Genomic DNA, 25,712 nt, shown 5'->3' on the forward strand with positions numbered 1-25,712 from the left:
TTAAATTATAAATAATCAGCTGGGCATTCATTATTAGATGACATATGTCACCTCATTGTTGAACAAAACAACAAATTGTAAAGATACTGTGTGTTTGTGTTAAGTATTTTAACCAGTTATTTTCATCCATTTTATTAGTGATTTTGTGTTGTGTGTTTCATTTATTAAAAATGGAAGGTAATATTCATGTGTATTCAACCTCTGAATTAGCAGACATGCATTTAATGTATGGGTTGGGACGCTGCAATAGTACTGCAGCCAAATGTCTGTATTAAGAGAACTTTCCTAACCGCAGGTGTCCAAGCGCAAGAATTTTTGCCACTATTCATCAACGCCTATCTGAAACAGGTTCTTTGAAGTCTTCGGAGCATATTAATGCAGGCATCGCCCGATCATGTAGGACTGTTGAATTAGAACAGTTGGTTCTTAATGAAATTTCTAATTATCCTGAAAAGAGCACTAGAAAATTGTTACACAATTCAAACACAGTTCAATGTCAGCCAATCTACTATTCGGAGAATACTACACAAGTACCAGTTACACCCATACCACTTCCAGCGTGTCCAAACTTTTTTGCCATTAGACTACGCTCCCCGTGTTGCTTTTTGTCAATGGCTTCTGGGAAAATGTGCTGATCCAAACTTTTTAAATACAATTTTGTTTATCGATAAGGCTCACTTTACAAGAACAGCTATCATTAACTTCCATAACAACCACACTTGGGCAGACAGAAATCCTCATGCTATCAATCCTAATCGACTACAACATCAGTTTTCAGTAAATGTTTGGGCTGGAATCTTAGCATATCATTTAGTCGTATTCGTGCTTCCTCCCCGGCTTAATGGCATGGTGTACTTGAGCTTTTTAAGAGACAAGCTACCTAACCTACTTGATGATGTACCTCTGCATTTGCACCAAAACATGTGGTTTATGTATGACGGGGCACCTGCACACTACTCTCTGTTCGTGGACACCTAAATGAGTTTCACAAATCAATGGATAGGCCGAGGTGGACCAGTTTCATGGCCAGCAAGATCACCGAACTTAAATCCTTTGGACTTTTACCTTTGGGGACATTTAAAAACATTAGTTTACTCTTCCACAATAGATACCATTGAAGAACTCCGATTAAACATTTCTAATGGAATAGAAACCATTAAGCAGACACCTGGAGTTTTTGAACGGGTCCGAAACTCGATGAGAAGATGCCTGAACGCGTGCATTTTGAACAACGGAGTTCACGTTGAGCATCATCTTTAATCTTCCGGTGAGACTTAAAGCAGTTGTAGATATATTTATTGTATTTAAAAATAAAACTTTGAACTAAAAATATGTTTGTTTATCACCAGCTGTTACCAATCAGATACTCATTCCTTATTATAAAACCGCAAAAGTTTGCTGTGTAGTGTACGTGAGGAGTCAATTTCATAACTTTTTTACACATTTAGTTAACTTTGCTAATATGGTTGTTTTCAGAATCAAATTCTCTACAATATGTATTAGGAAAAACAATTTGTTTATTGGTCATTTAACAATGTTATTCGACATCAAACATTCGAGACGTAATTTTTGTTATTAAATTTTTGGCAAATTTCATAATTTTTCTCAAAAACTGTGCACACTACAACCTCTAGAGTGGTTTTATTTGATTTTTCAGGTGATTTTTCTTATAAATCCACCTTATTTGAGTTAAAGAGTAAGAACAAAACATTTCAGAATCACTTAATTTCATCAGTTGAACTGAAAACAAACCAAAATCTTTTGCCAGCCATTACTCACTAATGGAGCGTTTCCGGACCTACCTTTATATAACATTTTTTTTAAATTTTTAGCTCTACAATCACGTCTTAAAATATTTTACCATATTTCTGACTCACCCTGTATAATTAGATAGATTTTGTATATAATATTGACCTATTACAATTACTGTTATAATAAATGGACACTTAGGAAACATTTTTACACAACTTCACCAAATATGATTCCTAGATCGCAAAACCACCCCTCATTCCAGTTTTATATATATGCTATAGAACGAAGCTTCTGTAAATTATAACTGTCAAATAGAATCAAGTTGTGACTTATTCAAATTGATGTTCGTTTTTATAGACCTAGAGAAGAAATAATAAATGTTCTGGAATTCTTGTAACATTTTCTTAACTGTTAATAATAAACAATTTTTTGTATCTCGAATGGCTTTCACAATATCAATTACATGTAAATCTCATAAAAATGTTGATCACCAAGAACTGGCAAAAGAAATGTAATTTTGGTACAGAAATTGATCTTATAGATAAATATCTCTGACACCTTCATTCGCCAGGTTGATACGTCATTTCTTTCCAATACGGCGACTATTTAAACTTTTTAACAATTATGTTATTTATGGATTTGGGGAAAAAAATTAAAATAAGATTTCCTAAACATTTTGTAAAAAAAACCATTTTTTCGTATCCCTGATAGTTTTGAGATATGTTATGTAAATCACAACTATTAATATTTCAGTAGAAACAAAATTACCTACTTTTTAAAACTGATCCGGAAGTACTATTTAAAAAAATAGTTTTCTACATACCCTCTCTCAGCACTATAATATTTACAATGCCAATTTGGGATTGTGCTTCAGTTCAAAAATCCCTGTAATTAACATGGATATAATGCTTTTTTCCAATGCTCCAAGATTCTACATGGATATAATGTTTTGTCTTATTTGGGGGATCCTATGAGCTTTTTCTAGCACCAAAGTGCTGTTGTAATGAATTGTTTTGGGGACATTGCACTTGTAAAATAATGGCTTGATACTTTATATGTTCAGTTAAGATTTTAATGTTATATTATAAAATAAATTAGAGAAGTAATAAATAGTTGCACAAGCCACATTATTACTTCACGTCAAATTAAAAAGAAATGTTAATTATCTTTATATTTATGTTTGTTCCAGGTATTCCAACGAACCATTCAAATCGAACAACTTTTTTTGGACTGGAATGGATACTGTGCAACAAATCTCTGTGTGAATAAGTGTAAATTTTTATACAAACTAAACTACTTGGGATTTCAATTTGGGACCTCAACCATTAGAGCAAAAACATTATTAATTGGTGAGACAAATTTTTTTTGTGATTTTCATAGAGAATGTTAGATGATTTTTACTTGGTTCAGTGCTTTGCTTGTTTAATACAAAATTAATTGAGATTGATTATCGAAGTTTGTTTCCAAACGCAATGAATATCAATAAATCTGGACACTGTAGTCTTCTACATGAGGCTGTGAAGAAATGTTCTATCGAAAAGCTAGAGTCTCTGCTGGATATAGCACCAAAACATATAAATGCAATATCAAGGTACAGACGAACACTACTTCACTGTGCCATTGCGAGAAAGTTTGAGCAAGGGGTATGTCTGTTACTGGAGAGAGGTGCCGATGTGAACATACCTGATGCCTTACTTCACACTCCTTTACACTATTGTTGTTGGGGCAAAAATGAGAATATTCTCAAATTGCTCTTGGATAGAGGGAGTGATATCCATTTCAGAGACCATGGGAAAAGAACTGCCCTCCACTTAGCTGTCACATATGGCTTCATAACAGGTGTAAACATGTTGATAGAGAGAGGAGCTGACCTAGATGTCAGGGACATGGAAGGGAACACTCCCCTCATTTTTGCCGTAAGGATGAGGAACCAGCCTTTAATCGAAACACTTGTAAGTAAAGGTGCCTCTTTGAACATTGCAAACAATAAGGGTTATACAGCGTTGCACTTGGCTGTTAGGCATACGGATGGCTTTATTGTGGGCTTTCTCTTGGATTACGGAGCAGAAATCAACTGTCGAGATGACATGGGATGTACCCCTCTCCATCTGGTACCTTCGGACAAAGCTGTTGTCAGGCTACTGTTGCAGAGGGGGGCTGGAGTGAATATACAGGACTGCATGGGCTGTACGCCTCTACATGTGGTTGTGCAAGGCATGATAGACTATGGGAACGATGTTGTGGAGGAATTACTGGACTGGGGGAGTTGCATGAACATCAGGGACATCGACGGTGAGACGCCTCTGGCCACAGCCAACAAGCAGATAATCTCAGTGGATGGGATGAAAAGACACATCATTAAATTACAATACGCCAATTTACCTTTGGAGTTTAACTGTTCCATCGATCTCAATGACTTTAAATCGTACCAGGTAGCCTGTTTAGAGGAAGTGACCAAATTAAAGGTTAACAGATTTGGATGGAACTCTTTGTTTGATGTATTCTCCAAACATGTGGACCCCACATTTGTGCTGAATGATGGCCTGCAACAAGCCATCAAATCACCCCTTGTGGAAAAGGAATTTCCAATATACTGTTCACTTCTGAGGTCAAAGTTTGAGCATGCTGTGAAACGAGTTGCATTGCTGGACACACTTCAGAACATCTTAGATATGCCATTACCAAATGAAATAATTAGGAAGATTCTCTCTTATTTAGATAACAGACACCTGGATTATATCGTCAAAGGCAAGAAAGAAAGGAAAACAAGACTTAGTAAGAAGGTTAAAAGTGTCTGAAGAAACATCAGAGATTTGCTAAAACTGAGATAACGATATACTGTACAGGGTGATTCAAAACTAAACGGCAATCTCTCGAGAGCTTATTCTATAGCTAAAAACAAGTAAAAAAGTTCATATAACCATATGCCCGGAAACGCTTCGTTAGCGAGTTACGCCTAGCGAAAGATTTCGCCCGGATTTCAGAACCCTTGGTGAAGTCAGGCCGTATAAAAATGGTAAAGGTAGTTACAAAGATACAAATACGATTGTTTTTTATGTTTTTATATCTGACAAATTTATTAAAATTCGTCCCAGAGCTGTAAATGCAGTACTTTCAGAGATATATTACGTAAAACACAAGAATTGGTGCAAAGAAATAACACATTTTTGTGTTTAACGTAAGATTACTTCCATAAATGTTAAATAAAGGTCATTTTTTTCTCAAACAGATTTGTAGAACATTTAATTCTGAAAAGATTCATGTGAATTACTTAGGAAAAAAATTAATAATAGGTATTGAAATTTAGCTTTATTTAAAAATAAAACAGACGCACAAAAATGCATATTCTTATCTGCATAAAATATTAACTAATGTTTAGGTTGTGAGTAACAGCTGATCATTTATTCAACACTTTTTATCGTCATATTTTCTTTGCAAAGGTTGGCAATATCAGCTGATCAACAATTAAGTTCATGAAGTAATATTTGAATAACCTTTATGGAGGTTTTTGTATTGTGGCGTGTGAAGATTGTATTTTGTGAGATCCTGTGATTATTTGGAAATATTTTATACAAGTGTATAAAATATTTTATTAAATATTTATTTTTAAAATATTTTATTAAATATTTTTATAAAAGTGTATGTAATTATCTTAGTAAATAATGGCAGATAATGTAAATGGTATGTATTCGTTTGAAGGGTATACGGACATGATACTGATTTACGGCAAAGTTAACAAGAATGGTTTAGCTGCAGTTCAGGAATATCGTGATACTTTTCCACATCGAATAACACCTGATCGCAAAACATTTGAAGCTGTGGAGAGACGACTTAGAGAAACTGGAAGCTTTAAACCGAAGCGAATAGATACTGGTCGTCAACGTAGCGCAAGGAACTATAATAATGAACAAGCAATAATAAATGCTGTAGAATTATCACCAACCACAAGCACCAGACGATTATCACGTCAGTTAAATATTTGCCAGTCAAGCGTATGGCGGACACTTCATGAAGCACAGTTGTACCCATTCCATATAACACGTGTTCAAGACTTATTACCGCAAGATCTTAATAAACAGAAGATGTTCTGCCGCTGGTTAAGAAGAAATTGTTTACGACATCAGTATTTTCTTCGGCGTATTCTCGTTACTGATGAATCCTGTTGTACTAGAAATGGAATTGTAAATTTTCGTAATACCCATACTTGGGCGTACGACAACCCACATGAAACTGCGACGAGGCATTTTCAACATACATTTTCAGTCAATGTATGGCTTGGTGTTCTGGGTGATAATTTGATTGGTCCATTTTTCCTCCCTAATCGACTTAATGGAGTAGCGTACTTAAATTTTTTAAGAACAAACCTGCCTACCCTCTTGGAAGATATTCCTGTTCAAAACAGAATAAATGCATGGTTTATGCACGACGGAGCACCTCCACATTTTTCTAATGATGTGAAAAACTATTTAAATGATACATACGGTAGACAATGGATTGGTCGAAATGGACCAGTAAAATGGCCACCAAGTTCTCCTGACCTCACGCCAGCAGACTTTTTCTTATGGGGTTGGATGAAGTCAATTGTTTATTCAAAACGGATTAACACCATAGAGGAGTTACGTAATCGCATTACAGAGGCGGCAGAAACTATCAAGAATGCTCCAAACGTTATGAAACGCGCTAGAAAAGAGTGGATTCGTCGTGCGAAAACGTGCATTGCTAACAACGGAGGACACTTTGAGCAACTATTATAGGTGATTATTACAGTTTTATAAAGGTAAATACATTTTATGTTAATGTTCAGTCTAGAATAAATGATCAGCTGTTACTCACAACCTAAACATTAGTTAATATTTTATGCAGATAAGAATATGCATTTTTGTGCGTCTGTTTTATTTTTAAATAAAGCTAAATTTCAATACCTATTATTAGTTTTTTTCCTAAGTAATTCACATGAATCTTTTCAGAATTAAATGTTCTACAAATCTGTTTAAGAAAAAAATGACCTTTATTTAACATTTATGGAAGTAATCTTACGTTAAACACAAAAATGTGTTATTTCTTTGCACCAATTCTTGTGTTTTACGTAAGATATCTCTGAAAGTATTGCATTTACAGCTCTGGGACGAATTTTAATAGCTTTGTCAGATATAAAAACATAAAAAACAATCGTATTTGTATCTTTGTAACTACCTTTACCATTTTTATATGGCCTGACTTCACCAAGGGTTCTGAAATCCGGGCGAAATCTTTTGCTAGGCGTAACTCGCTAACGAAGCGTTTCCGGGCATATGGTTATATGAACTTTTTTACTTGTTTTTAGCTATAGAATAAGCTCTCGAGAGATTGCCGTTTAGTTTTGAATCACCCTGTATAAAGCAACACCCACATTTTAGAGTCATTATGAAAAAAATTGTATGAAGAAATTTTTCATATTCCAACCATATGTGTGTATTTGAAGACATTTTAATATACACAATAAATTTTTAATTTTTGCAAGATTGTTTTATTTCTTCCTACTGTGGAAATAGGTGAATTTATACTGGGAAAATCCATCCAAACAGGTAATTCATGTAGTACTTTTTCGGTAGAAATTTACGGTAGAGGAAGAAGAAGACGTAATTAATATGGTTGATTATGATCCAACAATTAGCACACGTTGTGTGGCTACACGTTTAGGAATGTCACAAAGTTTTGTTTGGAAGACTTTAAAGGGAGAGGAAATTTACCCATATCATGTACAAACTGTACAAGCGTTGCAACCTGGTGATAGTGTGAGGAGGGTTGTATTTTGTGAATGGTTGTTAAATGAAGTAGAAAACAACCAAAACTTCATCTCTAGTGTAATGAGGACGGATGAATCACATTTCAGTAGGAATGGGATAAACAATTTCCATAACATCCATATCTGGTCAATAAACAATCCTCATGAGACGAGACAAAGGCGTTTTCAACAAAGATTTGGTTACAATGTCTGGGCATCTATTTACAATGGACGCCTTTACATGCAAGCTCTGGGTAATGTACCTCTCAATGGTGTATCATATCTAAACTTACTCCAAACAACAGTTGAAGACATTCTAGATGAAATTCCTCTTGGTGATCACCGCACACTGTGGTATCAACTAGATGGTGCACCACCTCACAACGCTAGGATTGTGACAGATCACCTAAATGCTGAGTTTCCTAATAGGTGGATAACGCTGGACCCGTGAACTGGCCACCAAGGTCTCCCGACCTAAATCCATTGGACTTCTACTTATGGGGGCACATAAAGCAGTGCGTTTATTCCCAACAGATTAACAACCGAGATCAGCTGATGGAACTAGTAGAGGCAGCATGTAATATGGTATGCAATGACAACAATGTATTGCCACGAGTCTACCAGTCCCTCATACGCAGATGTCAAGCCTGCATTAGAGCAAGAGGAGGCCATTTTTAACATCTTCTTTAAATATGAGTTATTGTTTGTTATTTTATCTTCTCATTTTTTACTATTTGGTGTATGTGAAAGTTAATTAAAAATGTAAATTAAACATTTTAATTTCAATGCTAAATTGTGTATCTTGTAATAGGTTTAAACAAAAAATCACAGTTTTGTTAATAATTTGAATATTGAAACATACATGGTATCGTTGTTTTCTGAAGACAACAGCGCACATATTTTGCATTTAAAAATTTTATTTTAAATAAAATCCCTTAAAGTTATGATTATTTAAAGAATTTATCTGTCCACCATTTTCTAACAAAATGAGCAAAATTAAGTTTATTTTGTTCCATTTTAGAAAAAGATACCTAAAGTAAGTGTACCAAATTTCAACTCATTATCTCTTGTAGTTTCTTATTTATGATGGTTTACAAGAAAAACACAAACAGACAGACAGACAGTAAACGGTACGTTTCCGGACCCATGTGCAATGGAGTTTTTTCCTTGTTTTGATGACCTGTATCAAGTCCTGAAATATTGCACACCTTTTATGAATCACCCTGTATAAAGCAACACCCAAATTTTAGAGTCATTATGACAAAACTTGTATGAAGAAATTTTTAATATCCCAACCATATGTGTGTATTTGAAGACATTTTAATATACACAATAAATTTTTAATTTTTGCAAGATTGTTTTATTTCTTCCTACTGTGGAAATAGGTGAATTTATACTGGGAAAATTCATCCAAACAGGTAATTCATGTAGTACTTTAAGCTCAATATCATTTTGGATGGTGTACAAATTTTGTTAACCAAACCGTGTTCCATCAATTTCTGTTTGGAAAACACCTACTACGTCCAAATAATGGCAGAAATAATAAAAATTGCTGCCCTTGTATTTATAACAACCACTTGCTTGAGAAAGAAATTTATAGTCCGCAGAGTTAGTTTGCTAGGGTAATAAAAGGATTAGCAGTATAAAGCAACTTGATTTATTAGCTTTCCTAGCTTGATACACAAGCGACTAACAGATGCATAAAAAATAGTTGTCATTGTCAGATAAGTAGATACAGACACTGATGTAACAACCATTTATGTATCTGACACATGGTTTTAAGTGTCAAGCCATGAAAAATATGTGAGAATAAAATTTCATATTTTTAACACCTGACACCCGTACATTTAGACGTCCGCTAAAACTAACGAGGTGAACAATCAATCGATTCCTTTCTAAGGGCAAAGTTCAACAAAAATTAGGTTGTGTGCTTAAACAATGCAAATTGGCTGTCTGCTCCAGAACTAACACTGATGTTTTTTCTTGTATTTGTAACGTCCCCTCATTACATTACGTACTATACATTCCTTTACTTGTAATAACTTACTGTTTTTAATGTATGCAGTTTAAAATCCTCATTTTCAATCAAGTAAAACATTTACTTGTTTGGTGGGTTACCTGTTAGCCATTTAAACTGGTGATTACCGATTTAAATCTTTCATTACCAAAAGAAAACTATTTGTTTTATTAACATTGAACTACTACCAACCTTTGGCATTAGCACTGTTACTGCAATATTTAACAAGTACAGTACTTACAATAATATTGGCAAAATGTAGAAGTGTTATTTTTGTACAATAATAAAACATTGACAATTGTAGAAGTATGCTCTGACGTAATGACGTAACTATGGGGGTGGGATAAGTGATAGAACCTCCCTGAAAATTATAAGAATTGTTTTTAATACGATTATGAGTGTAATAGTAAGGTAACTAGTTTGAACTAGAGTAGTTAAGTTTTACCTTGAATTAGGCTTATTTAAATTTAGATTTATTCCATACCCTCCTCTTGAACCAGATTTATTCTCCTCCAAATTTATTTTCATATATTCAAGGTAGAAGCCCGATGTATATTTAACATACCTACAGTAAATTATTTAAAAAATAAATACAGAAATGTATAATATGTAATGTGAGACGATGTTAAAAACTACCAAACACTAAGGCTGACTAAATTTCTTTCATAGAAAAAAATTCCTCTATTGATTTCAAGAATGGTTTTTGCTTAAACAGTGCAAATTGACTTTCGGCAGAGTGTGTTATGCATCCAAATAATGTTCATGGATTTTCAATAACGTGTAAAGACAATATACGCTGACTGAAACAGTCTTAACATTTCCCCATAAGAACAATGTTCTATTTCCCCCTCATGCAGTTCTATGTCCTTATGTTGTGATAATAGCATTATGGGAGATGTCACATTTAAAATATATATTTAATATGCATCAAAACGCTTTTTACGTTTGCAGTACAATAACACTTAAAATTTTTCCAAATAGCCCATAGAAATATTGAACAAATTAGAACGCGTTTATTAATAATATCTTTTAAATGTGACACGTTCCATACTTGTACGACCAAAAATAATGGCGTAAATCTGCCTGAGGTTGAATAGGGTTCTTATGGGGATAAACTGGTTATTTTACAACAGCCAGCTCTTAAAAAACAGTAGTGTCCAGGGTTCAACAATATTACCGAGTATTATCAGTCTACCAACACAGATTGTTTAAGGTATGTACTTTGTAAATAAAAAAATCTTCTTCGCCAAAACAGTATTACTACAAACAAACCTTACACTAAATGCTTCAACAATATAACACAAATGTATATGTAACATTAAAGTACTGTGTACTTTTCAAAGCTTGATCAAACACAAGTAAAATTTTAGTTATCGATACATCTGAATAAACTACACTCTTAAATAAATCTAATTTAGGAACAATAATATAATTTTAAAGCCCTTATTAGACTTAAACCTACGTTCTTGGTTCCTTGGCCAGGAAACAAATTTGAAATGAAATGAAATGAAAATGTCTTTATTGAATACAACATAAAACATATTCAATTGGCGAGGTTAGGACTATTAAGTCCTCTCTTACACCTAACCATAATTTGGGGGGCTTACAACTGATATTTTCCCATAATGGACAGACAGTAAGGTCCTATTTTGTTTCTTAAAAGATTCTTGGCCCGTTTCTTTGTTGAGAACGATCTTTCAGCAGTACATGTTAGTAATACTGAATTATTTAAATAATAATAATAGTTTAAGAAAAAATTAAATTATATTTTGGGGGATCCGGAGCCCTTGGACCTCTCGTTGACTACGTCCTTGATACAAACAATATTTATAAACAGCCAACTGGCAAACATAGTAGAAATAAGTCGTGTGTTAGAAAGAAGAAAATCTTTTATGTGGTTGAATGAATACTGACTCTTTACTATTTCATAATGCAGTCTGTATTTCTTATTCCATGAGGATAAGAAGCTTTAATATAACAACAGATCAATTAGTTGTTCGTTATTTCTTTAAGGTTCTTTAAAAAGTGAAAAATATACAAAATTACATAAACCACATCTACTTATAACATGTCAATGCTTGTTATGTTCAAACTACTATCGTATAATCCAACTTTGCAGGAGTTGACACTTCTACGAATGGTACTGAAATCTTTGTTCACTTCAGGTCTTCAAGTTCCTTGTGATAACATTCCAACAGAGAGGACATATACTGGTGTTGAATTGTTGGTATAGAAGATGTAGCCTCCATTATGTCTTATCTTCTACACATATCAGCGATTGGCTAAAAGCCTTGGCTTTTTACCTCAGTTCAAACCAAAGATTTTAGAGATATTTCGATGCTACCTTTGTCATTTTTCTTCATAGAGATTGTTATTTTGCAAATCACATTAACGATATTTCTCCTTCAAACTAATTCACAATGAAAGTAGAAGTCAAAACAATCTTATGTTAGATAGAGATAGATCCTTAAGACTACGGATTTTTTGAAAGAGAAAATATAAGAAAATAATTGAACTACAATCAACATCTGTCAAAGGAGTGGTCTACTCGTTATTTTAGCCTATGTTATTTATGGATTTGAGGGAAAAAAAATTTTAAGTGTTCTGTAATCCTTATAAAAATGTCCTAAACAATTTGTATCTCAGATAGTTTTGAGATTATGTTCCATGTTAATCACAACTATTAATATTTCAGTATTAACAAAATTACTTACGTTTTCAAACTAGTACTATTTTAAAAATTAGTGTTATACATCTCCTTCTGTAATATTTAAAATACCAATTTGGGATTGTGCTTCAGTTCACAGGTCCCTGTAATTAACATGGATGTAATGTTTTGTCTTGTTTGGGGCATCCTATGAGCTTTTTCTAGCACCAAAGTACTGTTATAATGGATTGTTTTGGGGACATTGTACTTGTAAAATAATGGCTACTTTTATACTTTATATGTTCAGTTAAGATTTTGCTGTTGGATTATAAAATAAATTAAAGAAGTAATAAATAGTTGCACAAGTTACATTATTACTTCATGATGAAGTTTTTTTAATAGTGAATTATCTTTATATTTATGTTTGTTTCAGGTGTTACGAAGAACTATTCAAAACGAACAACTTCTTTTGGACTGGAATGGATATTGTGCAACAAATCTCTGTGTGAAGAAGTGTAAATTTTTATACAAACTAAACTACTTGGGACTTCCCTCATCCATTAGAGCAAAAATATTGATATATTCAGCCTATGCATTGATATATTGTGTGTGCTAGAATTAGTGTTCTATATTTTTTAGTATCCGCTACTGATTAAAAAAATTGTAGAATATTGTGACTTTAACTAATTAGTTCATTAATTGGTAGGACAAATTTATGTGTGATTTTCATAGAAAATGTTAGATGATTTTTACTCGGTTCAGTGCTTTGACTTGTTTAACACAAAATTAATTGAGATTGATTATCGAAGTTTGTTTCCAAACGCAATGAATATCAATAAATCTGGACACTGTTGTCTTCTTCATGAGGCTGTGGAGAAATGTTCTATCGAAAAGCTAGAGTCTCTGTTGGATATAGCACCGAAACATATAAATGTAATATCAAGGTACAGACGAACACTACTTCACTGTGCCATTGACAGAAAGTTTGAGCAAGGGGTGTGTCTGTTACTGGAGAGAGGTGCCGATGTGAACATACCTGATGCCTCACTTCACACTCCTTTACACTATTGTTGTTGGGGCAAAAATGAGAATATTCTCAAATTGCTTTTGGATAAAGGGAGTGATATCCATTTCAGAGACCATGGGAAAAAAACTGCCCTCCACATAGCTGTCACATATGGCTTCATAACAGGTGTAAACATGTTGATAGAGAGTGGAGCCGATCTAGATGTCAGGGACAGGGAAGGGAACACTCCCCTCATTTTTGCCGTAAGGATGAGGAACCAGCCTTTAATCGAAACACTTGTAAGTAAAGGTGCCTCTTTGAACATTGCAAACAATAAGGGTTATACAGCGTTACACTTAGCTGCTAAGTATACGGATGGCTTTATTGTGGAGTTTCTGTTGGATAACGGAGCAGAAATTAACTGTCGAGATGACATGGGGTGTACTCCTCTCCATCTGGTACATTCGAACAAAGCTGTTGTCAGGCTACTGTTGCAGAGAGGGGCTGGAGTGAATATACGGGACTGCATGGGCTGTACGCCTCTACACGTGGTCCTGCAAGGCATGATGGACTATGAGAACGATGTTGTGGAAGAATTGCTGGACTGGGGGAGTTGCATGAACATCAGGGACATTGACGGTGAGACGCCTCTAGCTACAGCCAACAAACAGATGATCTCAGTGGATGGGATGAAAAGACACATCATTAAATTACAATACGCCAATTTACCTTTAGAGTTTAACTGTTCCATCGATCTCAGTGACTTTGAGTCATACCAGTTAGCCTGTTTAGATGAAGTGGCCAAGTTAAAGATTAACAGATTTGGATGGAACTCTTTGTTTGATGTATTCTCCAAACATGTGGACCCCACATTTGTGCTGAATTATGGCCTGCAACAAGCCATCAAATCACCCCTTGTGGAAAAGGAATTTCCAATATACTGTTCACTTCTGAGGTCAAAGTTTGAGCATGCTGTGAAACGAGTTGCATTGCTGGACACACTTCAGAACATCTTGGATATGCCATTACCAAATGAAATAATTAGGAAGATTCTCTCTTATTTAGATAACAGACACCTTGAATATATCGTCAAAGACAAGAAAGAAAGGAAACCAAGGAGGAAGGGTAAAAGTGTCTGAAGAAACATCAGAGATTTGCTAAAACTGAGATAACGATATATAAAGCAACACCCACATTTTAGAGTCAATATGAAAAAACTTGTATGAAGAAATTTTTCATATCCCAACCATATGTGTATATTTGAAGACATTTTAATATACACAATAAATTTTTAATTTTAACAAGATTGTTTTATTTCTTCCTACTGTGGAAATAGGTGAATTTATACAGGGAAAATTTATCCAAACAGGTAATTCATGTAGTACTTTAAGCTCAATAACATTTTGGATGGTGTACAGATTTTAATAACCAAACCGTGTTCCATCAATTTCTGTTTGGAAAACATGTACTACACCCCAATAATGGCAGAAATAGTAAAAAATTGCTGCCCTTGTATTTATAACAACCACTTGCTTGAGAAAGAAATTTATAGTCCGCCGAGTTAGTTTGCTAGGGTAATAAAAGGATTAGCAGTATAAAGCAACTTGATTTATTAGCTTTCCTGGCTTGATACACAAGCTACTAACAGATGCATAAAAAATAGTTGTCATTGTCAGATAAGTAGATACAGACACTGATGTAACAATTATTTATGTATCTGACAGATGGTTTTAACCCTTTGAACCCCAGACCAAAATATTGATGGTGGGAAAAACGTACCAAAACCATTTGACCTAAGAACTACAGAGAATCCCCGGAGCAGGAACAGCTGTTTTGCATACTGTTTGTAAAAAATTAACAATTTTGCTATTTTTTATGCTATTGTCTTGTATTACACACCAAAATGTCCAGAATGAAATTGTATACACAGAAAAAGTTTATTCTGAAGCATAAAAAAATATTTTAACAGCATTAAAATAACTTTAAAATATATGTATATAGATTTTTAGGTAAAACAAATTTATTTTAAGATTTTTTAATTAAAAAATAAGAAATATTTTTACAATGGGCATCCATATTTTATTTTTCTAAATTTAGTTTTATGTATGTACAAAAAAAATTATATTGATATCTCTAAAGATAAACTTTTTTGAATTTTTATATAAAATTATGCGTCTTGTAAAACCTCTAGGCGTACAACACAAAAATCACTGATATTACCTAAATAAATAAATAGTCAAAATTGTTGGCACTTACCATTTTTATGACGTAGTTATCTTTATATATACAGAACTAAATTAGAAAATACACAACACACAAATAAAAAATCAAATAAATGTAGTCAGCTTATCCCTCTGAACCCCAGGCGACGATGTATCGTCGCCAATGAAGATGCGAGAATCCCCAGGCGACATAATATGCGTTTAATACATATTTATTTGAAATCGTAAAATACTTATTTTATGAGTACTTTAGTAAAATACTAATTTTTTGTCAGTAATATAGTGTATGTAACAACTATGCTCAAAAAATATATTACTCTTTGTTGCTACGTAGCTGTTGCCACCGCGCCATTTCTACTCCACAGCTGTATTTGTTTACAAAGAAGCGTTTTGATGAGTGCGGTCTAATGTTACGTATATTGTCTTTGTGCGTGTGAATTGAGTTAAATGTTGTAATTCAGGACTGTTTTAAGTCACGTTTTCTTTAGTTTTAATCTTACAGTAATAATAAGTTCTGTGAACAATGAGTGACAACATCGTAAATCACTCGAGTGAATTGGACAGACAACTGGATGTTGATCCATCAGATGACGATTGGTCTGACGTCTCATCAATTTTCAGTGATGACACTGATGTTGATCCTACCTATAGGCCAACTATCTCGGACTCAGATGACGAAGAAATGCCATTTAGTCAGCCATCTACTTCTCGCGGTAACACCGCCGCTAGGCCTACTCCGGACAACGACCAACCGGCCTCAGTAAGATCGCGGTTGCAAAACCGTTTCAGTAGGGCAGTCTTGAGTGACTCTTCTGAATCAGAAGATGAAGAATTAGATGACGAAATATGGGAAGGCATCAATGAAGTAGAAAATTAAAACTCTGATCCTCCTTTCGACTTTGGTGAAATACCTGGCCCACACATATTCCATCAACAGCTACAAAGCCCATGGATTTTTTCAATTTGTTTTTTACTGATGTATGCTGAACATGTTTGTACTGGAGACCAACAGGTATGCAAATCAAACAATTACTTCAATGATCACCAATATTTCACCGAACAGTTTTATGCGTAACTGGTTACCTGTTTCTCTCATTGAGATCTAAGCCTTCATAGTTGTGATTTTGAACATGGAATTGATCAGAAAACCTTCCATCAAATCATACTGGTCTAGAAGTATCTCCCAAGAAACGCCTTGGTTTGGAAAAATGTTTCAACGAAATCGTTTTGATGCCATCCTCAGCTTTTTTCACATGGTGAATAATGCAGATCTACCTAAAGCAGGTGAGCCTAACTATGATGCTGCTCAAAAATTTGAACCACTACTTCAACATTGCAATAGGTTATTTAAATTTTACTACACCGGCCATCAGCAGCTTTCTGTTGATGAATCTATCATTGGAACAAAGAGTCAATCTCAACTGATGCAATATATGCCAAATAAACACCATCACCGTTGGGGCATAAAGTTTTGGGTTCTTTGTGACTCCATTTCCAACTACTGTCTTAGTTTATGTTGCTATAAAGGCAAAAATAATGCCCAAAACAGAGATCAAATAAAGGAAAATGGTCTTGGCTATACAGTTGTAAAAAATCTGCTAATGGCTTGCAATTATGTACAAAAAGGTTATCATGTTTTCACAGATAACTTTTTTTCTAGTGTTAGGTTAGTGAAGGATTTATATACCAATAGAACATTTTTCACTGGAACACTAAGACAAAACAGAAAATTGCTTCCTGACGATATTTCAAATAAACTGAAAGTAGGCCAAAAGAAATACTGGAAACAAGGCAATACTGTAATATTATCCTTCAGGGAGAAACAAAATCAAAAGAAACCAGTTATTTTAATTACGTCCAAGCCAGATATGAAAGATGTTGAGAATACTATGAGGAGACATGGCAGGGTGACTACAGAAGTGAAACCATCTACCTACTATAATTGACTACAACAAATATATGGGAGGAATTGACAGCAACGATATGATGTTATACTCTTACTTGGATGAGAGAAGAACCGTAAAATATTGGAAAAAAGTAGCCTTCAACTTATTTGCGAGGATGGTTTTAAATGCTTACATTATCTACAAGGAAACATGTAAACACCAAGGACTAAAACCACTCTCAAGATACTTATTTTGTGTTTCCATAATTAATACCATCACTCATGAATGGCTAGCAGCAAAACATCCTGAGACTGTGAACGAGGAGGGAGGCAACAATGCCAACACCAGGAAAATTGGTCTTGAGAAATTAGAAGGAAAAAAAGAAAAAAACTTGCTGGGTATGTAGTCAGAAAGGGAGTGAATACAAGCTAAAAGGAAGAAAGAGATCAAGGACTGTGTGCATGAAATGCAAGGGAGGTTGCCACGCAGTATGCTTTTCAAAGCATTTCTGCAAGTAAAAGGCAATAAAAAATGGAGAGCGAAGTGGTGTAAATTTTGTACATAAGTGTCAAGCCATGAAAAATATGTGATAATAAAATTTCATATTTTCAACATCTGACACCCGTACATTTAGACGTCCGCTAAAACTAACGAGGTGATCAATCGATTCCTTTCTAAGGGCTAAGTTCGACAAAAATTAGGTTGTGTGCTTAAACAATGCAAATTGGCTGTCCAGAACTAATACTGATGTCTTTTCTTGTTTTTGTAACGTCCCCTCATTACATTACGTACTATACATTCCTTTACTTGTAATAACTTTTAATGTTTTTAATGTATGCAGTTTCAAATCCTCATTTTCAATCAAGTAAAACGTTTACTTGTTTGGTAGGTTACCTGTTAGCCATTTAAACTGGTGATTACCGATTTAAATCTTTCATTACCAAAAGAAAACTATTTGCTTTATTAACATTGAACTACTACCAACCTTTGGCATTAGCACTGTTACTGCAATATTTAACAAGTACAGTACTTACAATAATATTGGCAAAATGTAGAAATGTTATTTTTGTACAATAAAATAAAACATTGACAATTGTAGAAGTATGCTCTGACGTAATGACGTAACTATGGGGGTGGGATAAGTGATAGAACCTCCCTGAAAATTATAAGAATTGTTTTTAATACGATTATGGGTGTAATAGTAAGGTAACTAGTTTGAACTAGAGTAGTTAAGTTTTACCTTGAATGAGGCTTATTTAAATTTAGATTTATTCCATACCCTCCTCTTGAACCAGATTTATTCTCCTCCAAATTTATTTTCATATATTCAAGGTAGAAGCCCGATGTATATTTAACATACCTACAGTAAATTATTTAAAAAATAAATACAGAAATGTATAATATGTAATGTGAGACGATGTTAAAAACTACCAAACACTAAGGCTGACTAAATTTCTTTCATAGAAAGAAATTCCTCTATTGATTTCAAGAATGGTTTTTGCTTAAACAGTGCAAATTGACTTTCGGCAGAGTGTGTTATGCATCCAAATAATGTTCGTGGATTTTCAATAACGTGTAAAGACAATATACGCTGACTGAAACAGTCTTAAGATTTCCCCATAAGAACAATGTTCTATTTCCCCCTCATGCAGTTCTATGTCCTTATGTTGTGATAATAGCATTATGGGAGATGTCACATTTAAAATATATATATGCATCAAAACGCTTTTTACGTTTGCAATACAATAATACTTAAAATTTTTCCAAATAGCCCATAGAAATATTGAACAAATTAGAACGCGTTTATTAATAATATCTTTTAAATGTGACACATTCCATACTTGTACGACCAAAAATAATGGCGTAAATCTGCCTGAGGTTGAATAGGGTTCTTATGGGGATAAACTGGTTATTTTACAACAGCCAGCTCTTAAAAAACAGTAGTGTCCAGGGTTCAACAATATTACCGAGTATTATCAGGCTACCAACACGGATTGTTTAAGGTATGTACTTTGTAAATAAAAAAATCTTCTTCGCCAAAAGAGTATTACTACAAACAAACCTTACACTAAATGCTTCAACAATATAACACAAATGTATATGTAACATTAAAGTACTGTGTACTTTTCAAAGCTTGGTCAAACACAAGTAAAATTTTAGTTATCGATACATCTGAATAAACTACACTCTTAAATAAATCTAATTTAGGAACAATAATATAATTTTAAAGCCCTTATTAGACTTAAACCTACGTTCTTGGTTCCTTGGCCAGGAAACAAATTTGAAATGAAATGAAATGAAAAATGTCTTTATTGAATACAACGTAAAACATATTCAATTGGTGAGGTTAGGACTATTAAGTCCTCTCTTACACCTAACCATAATTTGGGGGGCTTACAACTGATATTTTCCCATAATGGACAGACAGTAAGGCCCTATTTTGTTTCTTAAATAAGATTCTTGGCCCGTTTCTTTGTTGAGAACGATCTTTCAGCAGTACATGTTAGTAATACTGAATTATTTAAATAATAATAATAGTTTAAGAAAAAATTAAATTATATTTTGGGGGATCCGGAGCCCATGGACCTCTTGTTGACTACGTCCTTGATACAAACAATATTTATAAACAGCCAACTGGCAAACATAGTAGAAATAAGTCGTGTGTTAGAAAGAAGAAAATCTTTTATGTGGTTGAATGAATACTGACTCTTTACTATTTCATAATGCAGTCTGTATTTCTTATTCCATGAGGATAAGAAGCTTTAATATAACAACAGATCAATTAGTTGTTCGTTATTTCTTTAAGGTTCTTTAAAAAGTGAGAAATATACAAAATTACATAAACCACATCTACTTATAACATGTCAATGCTTGTTATGTTCAAACTACTATCGTATAATCCAACTTTGCAGGAGTTGACACTTCTACGAATGGTACTGAAATCTTTGTTCACTTCAGGTCTTCAAGTTCCTTGTGATAACATTCCAACAGAGAGGACATATGCTGGTGTTGAATTGTTGGTACAGAAGATGTAGCCTCCATTATGTCTTATCTTCTACACATATCAGCGATTGGCTAAAAGCCTTGGCTTTTTACCTCAGTTCAAACCAAAGATTTTAGAGATATTTCGATGCTACCTTTGTCATTTTTCTTCATAGAGATTGTTATTTTGCAAATCACATTAACGATATTTCTCCTTCCAACTAATTCACAATGAAAGTAGAAGTCAAAACAATCTTATGTTGATAGAGATAGATCCTTAAGACTACGGATTTTTTGAAAGAGAAAATATAAGAAAATAATTTAACTACAATCAACATATGTCAAAGGAGTGGTCTACTCGTTATTTTAGCCTATGTTATTTATGGATTTGAGGAAAAAAAATTTTAAGTGTTCTGTAATCCTTATAAAAATGTCCTAAACAATTTGTATCTCAGATAGTTTTGAGATTATGTTCCATGTTAATCACAACTATTAATATTTCAGTATTAACAAAATTACTTACGTTTTCAAACTAGTACTATTTTAAAAATTAGTGTTATACATCTCCTTCTGTAATATTTAAAATACCAATTTGGGATTGTGCTTCAGTTCACAGGTCCCTGTAATTAACATGGATGTAATGTTTTGTCTTGTTTGGGGCATCCTATGAGCTTTTTCTAGCACCAAAGTACTGTTATAATGGATTGTTTTGGGGACATTGTACTTGTAAAATAATGGCTACTTTTATACTTTATATGTTCAGTTAAGATTTTGCTGTTGGATTATAAAATAAATTAAAGAAGTAATAAATAGTTGCACAAGTTACATTATTACTTCATGATGAAGTTTTTTTAATAGTGAATTATCTTTATATTTATGTTTGTTTCAGGTGTTACGAAGAACTATTCAAAACGAACAACTTCTTTTGGACTGGAATGGATATTGTGCAACAAATCTCTGTGTGAAGAAGTGTAAATTTTTATACAAACTAAACTACTTGGGACTTCCCTCATCCATTAGAGCAAAAATATTGATATATTCAGCCTATGCATTGATATATTGTGTGTGCTAGAATTAGTGTTCTATATTTTTTAGTATCCGCTACTGATTAAAAAAATTGTAGAATATTGTGACTTTAACTAATTAGTTCATTAATTGGTAGGACAAATTTATGTGTGATTTTCATAGAAAATGTTAGATGATTTTTACTCGGTTCAGTGCTTTGACTTGTTTAACACAAAATTAATTGAGATTGATTATCGAAGTTTGTTTCCAAACGCAATGAATATCAATAAATCTGGACACTGTTGTCTTCTTCATGAGGCTGTGGAGAAATGTTCTATCGAAAAGCTAGAGTCTCTGCTGGATATAGCACCGAAACATATAAATGTAATATCAAGGTACAGACGAACACTACTTCACTGTGCCATTGACAGAAAGTTTGAGCAAGGGGTGTGTCTGTTACTGGAGAGAGGTGCCGATGTGAACATACCTGATGCCTCACTTCACACTCCTTTACACTATTGTTGTTGGGGCAAAAATGAGAATATTCTCAAATTGCTTTTGGATAGAGGGAGTGATATCCATTTCAGAGACCATGGGAAAAAAACTGCCCTCCACATAGCTGTCACATATGGCTTCATAACAGGTGTAAACATGTTGATAGAGAGTGGAGCCGATCTAGATGTCAGGGACAGGGAAGGGAACACTCCCCTCATTTTTGCCGTAAGGATGAGGAACCAGCCTTTAATCGAAACACTTGTAAGTAAAGGTGCCTCTTTGAACATTGCAAACAATAAGGGTTATACAGCGTTACACTTAGCTGCTAAGTATACGGATGGCTTTATTGTGGGGTTTCTGTTGGATAACGGAGCAGAAATTAACTATCGAGATGACATGGGGTGTACTCCTCTCCATCTGGTACATTCGAACAAAGCTGTTGTCAGGCTACTGTTGCAGAGAGGGGCTGGAGTGAATATACGGGACTGCATGGGCTGTACGCCTCTACACGTGGTCCTGCAAGGCATGATGGACTATGAGAACGATGTTGTGGAAGAATTGCTGGACTGGGGGAGTTGCATGAACATCAGGGACATTGACGGTGAGACGCCTCTAGCTACAGCCAACAAACAGATGATCTCAGTGGATGGGATGAAAAGACACATCATTAAATTACAATACGCCAATTTACCTTTAGAGTTTAACTGTTCCATCGATCTCAGTGACTTTGAGTCATACCAGTTAGCCTGTTTAGATGAAGTGGCCAAGTTAAAGATTAACAGATTTGGATGGAACTCTTTGTTTGATGTATTCTCCAAACATGTGGACCCCACATTTGTGCTGAATGATGGCCTGCAACAAGCCATCAAATCACCCCTTGTGGAAAAGGAATTTCCAATATACTGTTCACTTCTGAGGTCAAAGTTTGAGCATGCTGTGAAACGAGTTGCATTGCTGGACACACTTCAGAACATCTTGGATATGCCATTACCAAATGAAATAATTAGGAAGATTCTCTCTTATTTAGATAACAGACACCTTGAATATATCGTCAAAGACAAGAAAGAAAGGAAACCAAGGAGGAAGGGTAAAAGTGTCTGAAGAAACATCAGAGATTTGCTAAAACTGAGATAACGATATATAAAGCAACACCCACATTTTAGAGTCAATATGAAAAAACTTGTATGAAGAAATTTTTCATATCCCAACCATATGTGTATATTTGAAGACATTTTAATATACACAATAAATTTTTAATTTTAACAAGATTGTTTTATTTCTTCCTACTGTGGAAATAGGTGAATTTATACAGGGAAAATTTATCCAAACAGGTAATTCATGTAGTACTTTAAGCTCAATAACATTTTGGATGGTGTACAGATTTTAATAACCAAACCGTGTTCCATCAATTTCTGTTTGGAAAACATGTACTACACCCCAATAATGGCAGAAATAGTAAAAAATTGCTGCCCTTGTATTTATAACAACCACTTGCTTGAGAAAGAAATTTATAGTCCGCCGAGTTAGTTTGCTAGGGTAATAAAAGGATTAGCAGTATAAAGCAACTTGATTTATTAGCTTTCCTGGCTTGATACACAAGCTACTAACAGATGCATAAAAAATAGTTGTCATTGTCAGATAAGTAGATACAGACACTGATGTAACAATTATTTATGTATCTGACAGATGGTTTTAACCCTTTGAACCCCAGACCAAAATATTGATGGTGGGAAAAAAAAACCATTTGACCTAAGAACTACAGAGAATCCCCGGAGCAGGAACAGCTGTTTTGCATACTGTTTGTAAAAAATTAACAATTTTGCTATTTTTTATGCTATTGTCTTGTATTACACACCAAAATGTCCAGAATGAAATTGTATACACAGAAAAAGTTTATTCTGAAGTATAAAAAATATTTAACAGCATTAAAATAACTTTAAAATATATGTATATAGATTTTTAGGTAAAACAAATTTATTTTAAGATTTTTTAATTAAAAAATAAGAAATATTTTTGCAATGGGCATCCACATTTTATTTTTCTAAATTTAGTTTTATGTATGTACAAAAAAAATTATATTGATATGTCTAAAGATAAACTTTTTTTGAATTTTTATATAAAATTATGCGACTTGTAAAAACCTCTAGGCGTACAACACAAAAATCACTGATATTACCTAAATAAATAAATAGTTAAAATTGTTGGCACTTACCATTTTTATTACGTAGTTATCTTTATATATACAGAACTAAATTAGAAAATACACAACACACAAATAAAAAATCAAATAAATGTAGTCAGCTTATCCCTCTGAACCCCAGGCGACGATGTATCGTCGCCAATGAAGATGCGAGAATCCCCAGGCGACGTAATATCGTCGCCGTGGTATATGCGTTTAATACATATTTATTTGAAATCGTAAAATACTTATTTTATGAGTATTAATACATATTTATAAGTACTGTAGTAAAATACTAATTTTTTGTCAGTAATATAGTGTATGTAACAACTATGCTCAAAAAAATATATTACTCTTTGTTGCTACGTAGCTGTTGCCACCGCGCCATTTCTACTCCACAGCTGTATTTGTGTACAAAGAAGCGGTTTGATGCGTGCGGTCTAATGTTACGTATATTGTCTTTGTGCGTGTGAATTGAGTTAAATGTTGTAATGGAGGACTGTTTTAAGTCACTTTTTCTTTAGTTTTAATCTTACAGTAATAATAAGTTCTGTGAACAATGAGTGACAACATCGTAAATCACCCGAGTGAATTGGACAGACAACTGGATGTTGATCCATCAGATGACGATTGGTCTGACGTCTCATCAATTTTCAGTGATGACACTGATGTTGATCCTACCTATAGGCCAACTATCTCGGACTCAGATGACGAAGAAATGCCATTTAGTCAGCCATCTACTTCCCGCGGTAACACCGCCGCTAGGCCTACTCCGGACAACGACCAACCGGCCTCAGTAAGGCTAGTTGCACACACACCGATTTTGGACGACCGACTTTTTACCGGCCGTCCAAATTCCAATAGTTTTGACGGTCGGTAAAAACCTGGACAATGAAACAACAGCTGAAATTTGGCGATTTTCAACCAAACGAAACGGATTTGTTCAAGATGGCGGAGCGAGAGCTGCGAGGACGATCGGTAAACAATCGGTGTGTGTGCCAGCATGTGTTTAGTCACGTGCGCCACTGTTGTCACCGGCAACGGCGGTACGCAGTGGCAGTGGCCGGCTGCTCACCGGCATTTTACCGGCACCGATCAGCTGTCGGCGTGTGTGCCAGGTTCCGTCCCCTCATTCAGTTCACTATTGGAATTTGGACGGCCGGTAAAAAATCGGTGTGTGTGCAACTTGCCTAAGATCGCGGTTGCAAAACCGGTTCAGTAGGGCAGTCTTGAGTGACTCTTCTGAATCAGAAGATGAAGAATTAGATGACGAAATATGGGAAGGCATCAATGAAGTAGAAAATCAAAACTCTGATCCTCCTTTCGACTTTGGTGAAATACCTGGCCCCACACATATTCTATCAACAGCTACAAAGCCCATAGATTTTTTCAATTTGTTTTTTAATGATGTATGCTGAACATGTTTGTACTGGAAGAATCCATCTATCTATCTTTTTGAATCCAAGAATTTTAAAAGATCTCAAGCTAAAAATATAGTAAGTAAAACTGTTTTAAGGCATCTAAAGCAAAAAACATGCCATAACAAACTTCATTTTATAAAAATAACTCAAGAAAAGTGACGTCAGAGCCAACTCACACCACATAAGCTCCAACACATCATTTCCTCCAACTCATTAACAGTGGAGGTGGCAGGCTTACAGACAGACAGCTGTAGTGTGCAAGTGTGAGCGACCTGACACCTGCTGTCACAGCAACCTGACCTACCGTCACAATAGCTGACAGTAGCAACTGACTGA

The 25,712-nt window shown here is 34.3% G+C and overlaps 1 protein-coding gene across 1 annotated transcript in view; it reads left to right on the forward strand.

Moving 5' to 3' along the window:
• The window catches only part of LOC124366722, a 36,859-nt gene extending 13,820 nt beyond the window's left edge, over positions 1–23,039 (forward strand). The window contains exons 3-8 of the mRNA XM_046823323.1: positions 3,150–4,544; positions 7,946–8,101; positions 12,913–14,324; positions 15,961–16,168; positions 20,207–20,314; positions 21,465–23,039. Coding sequence (XP_046679279.1) covers positions 3,150–4,544; positions 7,946–8,101; positions 12,913–14,324; positions 15,961–16,168; positions 20,207–20,314; positions 21,465–22,877 — 4,692 coding nt within the window. The 3' untranslated portion in view covers positions 22,878–23,039. The remainder of the gene's footprint in view (positions 1–3,149; positions 4,545–7,945; positions 8,102–12,912; positions 14,325–15,960; positions 16,169–20,206; positions 20,315–21,464) is intronic.
• Positions 23,040–25,712: the final 2,673 nt, after the last annotated feature.

This window comes from Homalodisca vitripennis, chromosome 7, assembly GCF_021130785.1.
Source record: "Homalodisca vitripennis isolate AUS2020 chromosome 7, UT_GWSS_2.1, whole genome shotgun sequence".
Taxonomy (NCBI): domain Eukaryota; kingdom Metazoa; phylum Arthropoda; class Insecta; order Hemiptera; family Cicadellidae; genus Homalodisca; species Homalodisca vitripennis.